This window comes from Gobio gobio, assembly GCF_949357685.1.
Source record: "Gobio gobio genome assembly, chromosome: 23".
NCBI lineage: Eukaryota > Metazoa > Chordata > Actinopteri > Cypriniformes > Gobionidae > Gobio > Gobio gobio.
The window spans coordinates 45,220,628-45,233,127 of NC_137119.1; the positions used below are offsets into that span (position 1 = coordinate 45,220,628).

General features: G+C 40.9%; 1 protein-coding gene across 50 annotated transcripts in view; it reads right to left on the bottom strand.

Moving 5' to 3' along the window:
- Positions 1 to 12,500, bottom strand: part of LOC307119830 (uncharacterized protein) — a 148,302-nt gene that overhangs the window by 133,586 nt on the left and 2,216 nt on the right. The window contains exons 3-18 of one of the 50 annotated variants that reach the window (XM_079806436.1): positions 3,040 to 3,099; positions 2,897 to 2,956; positions 2,748 to 2,807; positions 2,596 to 2,655; positions 2,438 to 2,497; positions 2,286 to 2,348; positions 2,132 to 2,194; positions 1,983 to 2,045; positions 1,834 to 1,896; positions 1,685 to 1,747; positions 1,536 to 1,598; positions 1,378 to 1,437; positions 1,256 to 1,288; positions 1,131 to 1,181; positions 1,019 to 1,054; positions 1 to 5 (exon numbers count right to left, since the gene is read on the bottom strand). The exon at positions 1 to 5 is cut by the window's left edge and continues 85 nt beyond it. In XM_079806436.1, coding sequence (XP_079662562.1) covers positions 1 to 5; positions 1,019 to 1,054; positions 1,131 to 1,181; positions 1,256 to 1,288; positions 1,378 to 1,437; positions 1,536 to 1,598; positions 1,685 to 1,747; positions 1,834 to 1,896; positions 1,983 to 2,045; positions 2,132 to 2,194; positions 2,286 to 2,348; positions 2,438 to 2,497; positions 2,596 to 2,655; positions 2,748 to 2,807; positions 2,897 to 2,956; positions 3,040 to 3,099 — 863 coding nt within the window. Of the gene's footprint in view, positions 6 to 1,018; positions 1,055 to 1,121; positions 1,182 to 1,255; positions 1,289 to 1,377; positions 1,438 to 1,535; positions 1,599 to 1,684; positions 1,748 to 1,833; positions 1,897 to 1,982; positions 2,046 to 2,131; positions 2,195 to 2,285; positions 2,349 to 2,437; positions 2,498 to 2,595; positions 2,656 to 2,747; positions 2,811 to 2,896; positions 2,960 to 3,039; positions 3,103 to 12,500 lie in introns of all 50 variants that reach the window. The other 49 variants (XM_079806479.1, XM_079806438.1, XM_079806435.1 and 46 more) reach the window with 49 other exon arrangements.

Genomic DNA, 12,500 nt, shown 5'->3' on the forward strand with positions numbered 1-12,500 from the left:
TCGCTCTATTAAAGCACAAACACACACACACACACTCTCAGAGACACATTAGTAAAAAGATCCATTATCTGTGGTCAATAGTTCACAGTGAGGTCAGATGACGTCCAGCTCCTCCTCACTGGATGTCTATGGGTGGAGAGATAGAGCTGTGGGTGTGGTCAGATATTATAGCTCCACACATTAGACCCTAATTACATTCGCTCCTCCTCTCTGGATGTCTGTGGGTGTGGTCAGATAGTATAGCTCCACCCATTAGGCCCTAATTACATTCGCTCCTCCTCTCTGGACGTCTGTGGGTGGAGGAATAGAGCTGTGGGTGTGGTCAGATATTCTAGCTCCACCCATTAGACCCTAATTACATTCGCTCCTCCTCTCTGGACGTCTGTGGGTGTGGTCAGATATTATAGCTCCACCCATTAGACCCTAATTACATTCGCTCCTCCTCTCTGGACGTCTGTGGGTGTGGTCAGATATTATAGCTCCACACATTAGACCCTAATTACATTCGCTCCTCCTCTCTGGATGTCTGTGGGTGTGGTCAGATAGTATAGCTCCACCCATTAGGCCCTAATTACATTCGATCCTCCTCTCTGGACGTTTGTGGGTGGAGGAATAGAGCTGTGGGTGTGGTCAGATATTCTAGCTCCACCCATTAGACCCTAATTACATTCGCTCCTCCTCTCTGGACGTCTGTGGGTGTGGTCAGATATTCTAGCTCCAGCCATTGGGCCCTAATTACATTCGCTCCTCCTTCCTGGATGGAGAGGCGGAGCTAGACATAAGCTCCTCCCATCTCCTCTCAGATCCACATGACTGAACTCAACACTTTACAGATGAAGCAGGGCCGTGAACATTTCCAAATACAGTTTATGATCCCCAGCTGTTCAAGCGTTAATATGAATCGACGTCACATGTGAGCTGATCATGTGACCGTCATCATCTGTGAAACACGGCACATCTGCTAACTGTGTGAAAGCTTCATTCATGAAATAAAATAAACATAACAGACCATCAGTACCTTCATCTGAACGCCTGTGACGTCTGTCGCCACCAGCTGCATATGAAACCATTCACATTAATATTAATAATCATAATAAATAATGTTAAATACATAAACAGACCATCAGTACCTTCATCTGAGCATCTGTGACGTCCGTCTGACTCTCTGTCGCCTCTGACAGCTGCATATGAAACCAAATTAATAATAATAAACATATCATGTTTATTTAATACATAAAACATAATAAACCAGTACCTCCGTCTGACCCTCTGTCGCCTCCGTCAGCTGCTTATGAAAACATTAAAATTAATAATAATTATTATTAATATTAACATTTAAAAATAATAAATATTATTTATTGAATACATAAAACAGACCATCAGTATCTCCCTCTGAGTGTCTGTGACGTCTGTCTGACCCTCTGTCGCCTCCGTCAGCTGCTTATGAAAACATTAAAATTAATAATAATAATAATAATAATAATTAATAACAATTAAAAATAATAAATATTGTTTATTGAATACTTAAAACAGACCAACAGTATCTCCGTCTGAGCGTCTGTGACGTCTGTCTGACCCTCTGTCGCCTCCGTCAGCTGCTTATGAAAACATTAAAATTAATAATAATAATAATTAATAACAATTTAAAATAATAAATATTGTTTATTGAATACTTAAAACAGACCATCAGTATCTCCGTCTGAGCGTCTGTGACGTCTGTCTGACCCTCTGTCGCCTCCGTCAGCTTCTTATGAAAACATTAAAATTAATAATAATAATAATTAATAACAATTAAAAATAATAAATATTGTTTATTGAATACTTAAAACAGACCATCAGTATCTCCGTCTGAGCGTCTGTGATGTCTGTCTGACCCTCTGTCGCCTCCGTCAGCTGCTTATGAAAACATTAAAATTAATAATAATAATAATTAATAACAATTTAAAATAATAAATATTGTTTATTGAATACTTAAAACAGACCATCAGTATCTCCGTCTGAGCGTCTGTGACGTCTGTCTGACCCTCTGTCGCCTCCGTCAGCTTCTTATGAAAACATTAAAATTAATAATAATAATAATTAATAACAATTAAAAATAATAAATATTGTTTATTGAATACTTAAAACAGACCATCAGTATCTCCGTCTGAGCGTCTGTGACGTCTGTCTGACCCTCTGTCGCCTCCGTCAGCTTCTTATGAAAACATTAAAATTAATAATAATAATAATAATAATAATTAATAACAATTAAAAATAATATTGTTTATTGAATACTTAAAACAGACTATCAGTATCTCCGTCTGAGCGTCTGTGACGTCTGTCTGACCCTCTGTCGCCTCCGTCAGCTTCTTATGAAAACATTAAAATTAATAATAATAATAATTAATAACAATTAAAAATAATAATAAATATTGTTTATTGAATACTTAAAACAGACTATCAGTATCTCCGTCTGAGCGTCTGTGATGTCTGTCAGACCCTCTGTCACCTCCGTCAGCTGCTTATGAAAACATTAAAATTAATAATAATAATAATAATAATAATTAATAACATTTAAAAATAATAAATAATGATTATTGAATACATAAAACAGACCATCAGTATCTCCTTCTGAGCGTCTGTGACGTCTGTCTGACCCTCTGTCGCCTCTGTCAGCTGCTTATGAAAACATTAAAATTAATAATAATAATAATAATTAATAACAATTAAAAATAATAAATATTGTTTATTGAATACTTAAAACAGACCATCAGTATCTCTGTCTGAGCGTCTGTGACGTCTGTCTGACCCTCTGTCTCCTCTGTCAGCTTCTTATGAAAACATTAAAATTAATAATAATAATAATTAATAACAATTAAAAATAATAAATATTGTTTATTGAATACATAAAACAGACCATCAGTATCTCCGTCTGAGCGTCTGTGACGTCTGTCTGACCCTCTGTCACCTCCGTCAGCTGCTTATGAAAACATTAAAATTAATAATAATTAATAACAATTAAAAATAATAAATATTGTTTTTTGAATACTTAAAACAGACCATCAGTATCTCCGTCTGAGCGTCTGTGACGTCTGTCTGACCCTCTGTCGCCTCCGTCAGCTTCTTATGAAAACATTAAAATTAATAATAATAATAATAATTAATAACAATAATTAATAATATTTTTAATAATAATAAACACTCAGTAATATAGTCGATTGATTATAATAGCCGAGCATTAATAAAGAATATGAGTTTGATTCTGATCCACAGGAGAGTTTGAGTTCTCATGATAACACACACATTCTGAATTATTGATATGATATTTCTGAGCTGCAACTCCTCATGAACGCTGTCAATCAGAGCCGTACTGTCAGGGTTGCTGAATGACACAAACAGGTAAGTTGAAAGGATATTTATTTAACACAAACATATAATGGTCACGGCAGACAGGAAGAAGTGATGAGATAAACTGGAGCGGTAACTGATGAAGTGTTCTGAATGAGTCTCTTATCTGATGCAGGATGGAAGTCGGGATGGTGAAAGTTCAAGGCTGGTGATCTGAAGAAGGCAGGCTGGTTGAGGAAGGATCGTCGGATGAAGGAACACAGGTAAGTCTTCTGAAGGTAAGGATCGAGTGAGTGAGTCAGTATGGCGATGTAGTATCGACGAGACCTGACAATGACTGTAGAAACTGAAGGTGCTTATAACAGGAAGTGCAGTGATGGGGAATTAGGGACAGGTGATGAACACAGGTGCGATGAATCAGAACTCGGGTGAAGCGGAGCGGATGGGCGGAGTGTAGAGGTCTGACGCTGATGCATCTGTGACAGTACCCCCTCCTCCACGGCCAGCTCCTGAGGGCCGAAAGACCCGACGACGGGGCCGACCTCGACCTCTCGGCACCGGACGATTGGGATGAGATGAGTGAAAGTCCTGTAGGAGCATAGGGTCTAGTATGTCATCACGATGAACCCAGCATCTCTCCTCAGGTCCAAAACCCTCCCAGTCCACGAGGTACTCCAGTTGATTGCCCCGTCGTCGGGAATCGAGAATGCCCTGGACCTGGTAGATGTTCTCGTCAGCGGGGTCCACGGGAGGAGGAGGTACCTCATCAGCGCCAGACTCTGAGGAGTGAGGAAACAAAGGATCAGTATAGGGTTTGAGCAGGGAGACATGAAATGAAGGTGAGATGCGGTAGTGTGCAGGGAGTGATAACCGGTAGGTGACGTCGTTGATCTGCCTCTGTATTGCGAATGGACCTATATATCGGGGACTCAGCTTACGACAGGGCTGACGGAGACGGATGTCCCGGGTGGAGAGCCAGACCTTTTGCCCTGGTTGATACCTCGGAGTCGCAGATCTTCTAGCGTCGGCCTGACTCTTGTGTCTCCGAACAGCCCTTTGGAGATGAACATGAGCTGAGTCCCAGACCCTCTCGCTCTCCTGGAACCAATGATGGACTGCTGGAACATCTGAAGGCTCACCTGACCAGGGAAACAGGGGCGGCTGGAAGCCGAGTATGCACTGAAACGGCGTGAGACCAGTAGTAGACTGTTGAAGGGAATTCTGTGCATACTCGGCCCAGGGTAGATACCTGCTCCAGCAGTCTTGATGGTCATGGCAGTAGGATCGAAGATACCGTCCGACCTCTTGTATCTTCCGCTCAGTCTGGCCATTGGACTGGGGATGGTATCCTGACGTCAAGCTGACTGTGACTCCCAGAAGGTTGAAGAAGGCTCTCCATACCCTGGATATAAACTGAGGTCCGCGATCGGAGACGATATCTTCTGGTAACCCAAAGTGACGAAAGACTTGGTTAAATAATGCTTCTGCCGTTTCGAAGGGACCTGGCATAGGGATGAGTTTACAGGCCTTCGAGAAACGGTCAACAACCACCAGTATACATGTTTGAGATTGAGAAGAAGGGAGATCGGTAACAAAGTCTATCCCCAGATGGGACCACGGCCTGGTTGGAATAGGCAAGGGTACTAATTTACCTTCTGGGAGCCGACGAGGGACCTTGGCCATGGCACAGACTGAGCAGCCCTTAAAGTACTGGGACACATCCTGGCTCATACTGGGCCACCAGTACCGACGTTGAAGGAGCGAGAGGGTCTGTTGACTGCCTGGGTGTCCAGAGCCCAGCGAAGTATGGACCGAGTCCATGAGGGACGGACGTAGACGCGTGGGAACATAAGTCCGTCCCACTGGCCCTCCCGGCGGAGCAGGTTCGGTTCGGGTGGCGTCGGCTATATGGTCATCTATACCCCACTGGATGGGACTAACAATCAAGGCTGGAGGGAGGACAGGTTCTGGTTCTGGAGTGAAGGTATCGGGTTGATGTATACGAGATAGTGAATCAGCCTTGACATTTTTGTCCCCTGGACGGTATGTTACCTTGAAGTTGAATCTTGTAAAGAAAAGGGACCAGCGAGCTTGACGAGTGTTGAGTCTTTTGGCCTCTCGAAGGTATTCCAGATTTCGGTGATCTGTGATGACTATAAAGGGATGTTTCGCTCCCTCCAGCCAGTGTCTCCATTCCTCCAGAGTTAGCTTGATAGCCAGCAGTTCCCGGTTGCCGATATCATAATTCTGCTCCGCCGGGGACATCTTCTTGGAGAAGAAGGCACATGGATGGAGTCGAGGAGGCTTCCCCTGCTGTTGAGAGAGAATCGCTCCTACCCCAGTGTTGGACGCATCCACTTCGACGGTGAAAGGAAGATCTGGATTGGGATGCACAAGGGTAGGAGCGGAACTGAATGATTGCTTCAACACATCAAACGCTTGGGTGGCTTCAGAGGTCCAGGACAGAGACTTGGCCCCTTTTTTCAGGAGTGAGGTCATAGGAGCACTGATTTGACTGTAACCTTGAATGAATCTACGGTAGAAGTTTGCGAAGCCCAGGAATCGTTGCAGCTCTTTGATGGTGATGGGTAATGGCCAGTTGGCAACGGCATCCACCTTCCTCTGGTCCATGGTGACTCCCTGAGGAGTGATCACATACCCTAGGAAGTGGAGGGTTTCTTGATGGAACTCACACTTCTCAAGTTTTAGATACAGCTGATGATCCCGAAGACGTTGGAGAACTGACTTGACATGATGGCGGTGCTCAGACAGGCTGGTAGAATATATAAGGACATCATCGATGTAGATTATAACGAACTGGTTCAGATAATCTTTAAATATCTCATTCATAAACCCCTGGAAGACCGCTGGAGCATTGGACAGCCCGAAGGGCATGACGCGGTACTCATAGTGGCCTGCAGGAGTGATGAATCCGGTCTTCCACTCATCTCCCTTTCTAATTCTAATTAAATTATAAGCACTACGGAGATCAAGTTTAGTGAATACCTTTGCACCACGAAGCTGTTCCAAGGCGGCTGGGACCAGAGGAAGAGGATACCTATACTTGACGGTGGAATTATTGAGGGTCCGGTAATCTATACAGGGGCGCAAGCCTCCGTCCTTCTTACCGACGAAAAAGAAGCTTGAAGCAGCAGGGGAAGTAGAAGGTCGGATGTATCCTTGGTGAAGTGCCTCCTCGATGTACTCCTCCATGGCCTTCTGTTCTGGGATGGACAGTGGGTAGATTTTACCACGCGGTAGGACCGCCCCAGGCAGTAGGTCAATCGCACAGTCCCATGGCCGATGTGGTGGAAGTTTCGTGGCCAGCTGCTTATCGAAGACATCCTGGAACGCCCGGTAACTGTGAGGAATCTCATGATGGTCGTTAATAGCTGAGCTTTCAATGGAGGTGGTACACATGGAAATCTTTTGGACGGGTAATGAGTGATGGTGAGACACCCTTTTAACCTGAGATAAACAGAGTGAAAAGCAGTTACTTCCCCATTGACGAACCTCTCCTGTAGACCAGTTGATATCTGGAGAATGAAGTTCCAACCACGGGCGTCCCAGGATGATATCTGCCGTAGAACCCTCCAACACCAGAAAAGACAATTCCTCTTGATGAAGACAACCAACTTTCATTGTTACAGAGGGGCTGCGGTGACATATCCTCCCACAACCAAGCGGTCTGCCGAGGATGGAATGCACTTGAAGAGACTGCGGGATGGATTCATGGTGGACTTGTAGCTTTTGAAGAGTGGAACGGGAGATAAAGTTACCAGCGGACCCAGAGTCGATTAGCGCTTTTGCTGGAAGAGAGTGCTGACGATGTGAGATCTGAACAGTAGTGTATTTCAGTTGAGAAATGGGTGATGGAAGATGTACTGTACTCACTGCCGGTCGTGGGGGACGAACTGGACAAGAGACTAGCAGGTGGCCAGCGGATCCACAGTATAGACACAGGTTGTTAGAGATACGTCTCTGGCGTTCAACTGCTGATAAATGTGCAGAACTGAGGTCCATGGGTTCTGGTGTTAGAGGGTTGACTGTGGTGGAAGGACGAGGAGGAGGCAGTGCAGGTTGAGCGAGCAAACAGGCAGTGCGGCGTTGGTCCACTCTGATGGAACGCTGAATGAGACTTTCCAAACCAATGGCATCATCATGAATGGTGAGTTGTAACCGGATCTCATGATCTAACCCTTGCCGGTAGGCGGTGATTAAAGCCGGCTCATTCCATCCACTAGAGGCTGCTAGGGTTCGAAACTGAAGGGCATATGAAGAAACAGATGACTTGCCTTGTCGTAGATGAAATAATTGATCATGAACTGATAAAGCATTAGCGACTGGAGAAAATACAACCCGGAAGTGACTAATAAAGTTGTTCAGGGTCTCAGTCACAGCTCCTTTCGCTTCCCAAAGCGATTGTGCCCAAAGCAATGCTCTTCCAGTGAGAAGGGAAATGAAGAAAGCTACCTTAGATCTCTCGGAGGCGAATTGTGATGCGTTCATCTCCATGAACAGCTCGCACTGCAGGAGGAATCCGCTGCACTCCCCCTCCTCGCCAGAGAAGAGCGCTGGCCGGGCCATGGGACTGACAGAGGCAGACGAAGAAGAATTGATGGCGGGTGATGAAGTGACAGGTGAGGATCCAGAGGTGAAGATCGGTGTGGAAGCTTCTCCGTCGCCGTGACCAGATGGTTCCTGCATGTTTGGTCAGGTCTTCTGTTAGGGTTGCTGAATGACACAAACAGGTAAGTTGAAAGGATATTTATTTAACACAAACATATAATGGTCACGGCAGACAGTAAGAAGTGTTGAGATAAACTGGAGCGGTAACTGATGAAGTGTTCTGAATGAGTCTCTTATCTGATGCAGGATGGAAGTCGGGATGGTGAAAGTTCAAGGCTGGTGATCTGAAGAAGGCAGGCTGGTTGAGGAAGGATCGTCGGATGAAGGAACACAGGTAAGTCTTCTGAAGGTAAGGATCGAGTGAGTGAGTCAGTATGGCGATGTAGTATCGACGAGACCTGACAATGACTGTAGAAACTGAAGGTGCTTATAACAGGAAGTGCAGTGATGGGGAATTAAGGACAGGTGATGAACACAGGTGCGATGAATCAGAACTCGGGTGAAGCGGAGCGGATGGGCGGAGTGTAGAGGTCTGACGCTGATGCATCTGTGACACGTACAGTGTGTGTGTGTGTGTGTGTGTGTGTGTGAGAGAGAGAGTGTGTGTGTCTAGATCTGAGCGCTCTTATGAAGCTTTTAGTGCTAGTCAACAAACAACATCAGTCGAGAGTCAAACTAAAGATTCATTACTGACACAAATATCTCTAAACTACGGCACACACTCACACTCACACTCACTCACACACACACACACACACACACACACACACACACACACACACACACACACACACACACACACACACACACACACACACACACACACACACACACACACACACACACACACACACACTCACAAAGGGAGTTGATGCGTTCATGAGCTGTAGATTATTGTAATGTTGATGAGCTGTAGATTATTGTAATGATGATGAGCTGTAGATTATTGTAATGATGATGAGCTGTAGATTATTGTAATGATGATGAGCTGTAGATTATTGTAATGTTGATGAGCTGTAGATTATTGTAATGTTCATGAGCTGTAGATTATTGTAATGTTGATGAGCTGTAGATTATTGTAATGTTGATGAGCTGTAGATTATTGTAATGATGATGAGCTGTAGATTATTGTAATGTTGATGAGCTGTAGATTATTGTAATGATGATGAGCTGTAGATTATTGTAATGTTGATGAGCTGTAGATTATTGTAATGTTGATGAGCTGTAGATTATTGTAATGTTGATGAGCTGTAGATTATTGTAATGATGATGAGCTGTAGATTATTGTAATGTTCATGAGCTGTAGATTATTGTAATGTTGATGAGCTGTAGATTATTGTAATGTTGATGAGCTATAGATTATTGTAATGTTGATGAGCTGTAGATTATTGTAATGTTCATGAGCTGTAGATTATTGTAATGATGATGAGCTGTAGATTATTGTAATGTTGATCAGCTGTAGATTATTGTAATGTTGATGAGCTGTAGATTATTGTAATGTTGATGAGCTGTAGATTATTGTAATGTTGATGAGCTGTAGATTATTGTAATGTTGATGAGCTGTAGATTATTGTAATGTTGATCAGCTGTAGATTATAGTAATGTTGATGAGCTGTAGATTATTGTAATGTTCATGAGCTGTAGATTATTGTAATGTTCATGAGCTGTAGATTATTGTAATGATGATGAGCTGTAGATTATTGTAATGTTGATGAGCTGTAGATTATTGTAATGTTGATCAGCTGTAGATTATTGTAATGTTGATGAGCTGTAGATTATTGTAATGTTGATGAGCTGTAGATTATTGTAATGTTGATGAGCTGTAGATTATTGTAATGTTGATAAGCTGTAGATTATTGTAATGTTGATGAGCAATAGATTATAGTAATGTTAATGAGCTGTAGATTATTGTAATGTTGATCAGCTGTAGATTATTGTAATGTTGATGAGCTGTAGATTATTGTAATGTTGATCAGCTGTAGATTATTGTAATGTTGATCAGCTGTAGATTATTGTAATGTTGATCAGCTGTAGATTATTGTAATGTTGATGAGCTGTAGATTATTGTAATGTTGATGAGCTGTAGATTATTGTAATGTTGATGAGCTGTAGATTATTGTAATGTTGATCAGCTGTAGATTATTGTAATGTTGATGAGCTGTAGATTATTGTAATGATGATGAGCTGTAGATTATTGTAATGTTGATCAGCTGTAGATTATTGTAATGTTGATCAGCTGTAGATTATTGTAATGATGATGAGCTGTAGATTATTGTAATGTTCATGAGCTGTAGATTATTGTAATGTTCATGAGCTGTAGATTATTGTAATGTTGATGAGCTGTAGATTATTGTAATGATGATGAGCTGTAGATTATTGTAATGTTGATGAGCTGTAGATTATTGTAATGATGATGAGCTGTAGATTATTGTAATGATGATGAGCTGTAGATTATTGTAATGTTGATGAGCTGTAGATTATTGTAATGTTGATGAGCTGTAGATTATTGTAATGATGATGAGCTGTAGATTATTGTAATGTTGATGAGCTGTAGATTATTGTAATGTTGATGAGCTGTAGATTATTGTAATGATGATGAGCTGTAGATTATTGTAATGTTGATGAGCTGTAGATTATTGTAATGTTGATGAGCTGTAGATTATTGTAATGTTGATGAGCTGTAGATTATTGTAATGTTCATGAGCTGTAGATTATTGTAATGTTGATGAGCTGTAGATTATTGTAATGTTGATGAGCTGTAGATTATTGTAATGTTGATGAGCTGTAGATTATTGTAATGTTGATGAGCTGTAGATTATTGTAATGTTGATCAGCTGTAGATTATTGTAATGATGATCAGCTGTAGATTATTGTAATGTTGATCAGCTGTAGATTATTGTAATGTTGATCAGCTGTAGATTATTGTAATGATGATGAGCTGTAGATTATTGTAATGTTCATGAGCTGTAGATTATTGTAATGTTGATGAGCTGTAGATTATTGTAATGTCGATGAGCTGTAGATTATTGTAATGTTGATGAGCTGTAGATTATTGTAATGTTCATGAGCTGTAGATTATTGTAATGTTGATGAGCTGTAGATTATTGTAATGATGATGAGCTGTAGATTATTGTAATGTTCATGAGCTGTAGATTATTGTAATGTTCATGAGCTGTAGATTATTGTAATGTTGATGAGCTGTAGATTATTGTAATGTTCATGAGCTGTAGATTATTGTAATGTTCATGAGCTGTAGATTATTGTAATGTTGATGAGCTGTAGATTATTGTAATGTTGATGAGCTGTAGATTATTGTAATGTTGATGAGCTGTAGATTATTGTAATGTTCATGAGCTGTAGATTATTGTAATGTTCATGAGCTGTAGATTATTGTAATGTTGATGAGCTGTAGATTATTGTAATGTTCATGAGCTGTAGATTATTGTAATGTTCATGAGCTGTAGATTATTGTAATGTTGATGAGCTGTAGATTATTGTAATGTTGATGAGCTGTAGATTATTGTAATGTCGATGAGCTGTAGATTATTGTAATGTTGATGAGCTGTAGATTATTGTAATGTTGATGAGCTGTAGATTATTGTAATGTTCATGAGCTGTAGATTATTGTAATGTTGATGAGCTGTAGATTATTGTAATGTTGATGAGCTGTAGATTATTGTAATGTCGATGAGCTGTAGATTATTGTAATGTTGATGAGCTGTAGATTATTGTAATGTTGATGAGCTGTAGTTTATTGTAATGCTGATGAGCTGTAGATTATTGTAATGTTGATGAGCTGTAGATTATTGTAATGTTGATGAGCTGTAGATTATAGTAATGTTGATGAGCTGTAGATTATTGTAATGTTGATGAGCTGTAGATTATTGTAATGTTCATGAGCTGTAGATTATTGTAATGTTGATCAGCTGTAGATTATTGTAATGTTGATCAGCTGTAGATTATTGTAATGATGATGAGCTGTAGATTATTGTAATGCTCATGAGCTGTAGATTATTGTAATGTTGATGAGCTGTAGATTATTGTAATGCTCATGAGCTGTAGATTATTGTAATGTTCATGAGCTGTAGATTATTGTAATGTTGATGAGCTGTAGATTATTGTAATGTTGATGAGCTGTAGATTATTGTAATGTTGATGAGCTGTAGATTATTGTAATGTTGATGAGCTGTAGATTATTGTAATGATGATGAGCTGTAGATTATTGTAATGATCATGAGCTGTAGATTATTGTAATGTTGATCAGCTGTAGATTATTGTAATGATGATGAGCTGTAGATTATTGTAATGTTGATCAGCTGTAGATTATTGTAATGTTCATGAGCTGTAGATTATTGTAATGATGATGAGCTGTAGATTATTGTAATGTTGATGAGCTGTAGATTAGTGTAATGTTCATGAGCTGTAGATTATTGTAATGCTCTACTGGGTGGTTGCCCTGCTCGCCTAATAAATAAACTCCAGCTGGTCCAAAACGCAGCAGCTCCAGTTCTTACTAGAACCAGGAAGTATGACCATATTAGCCG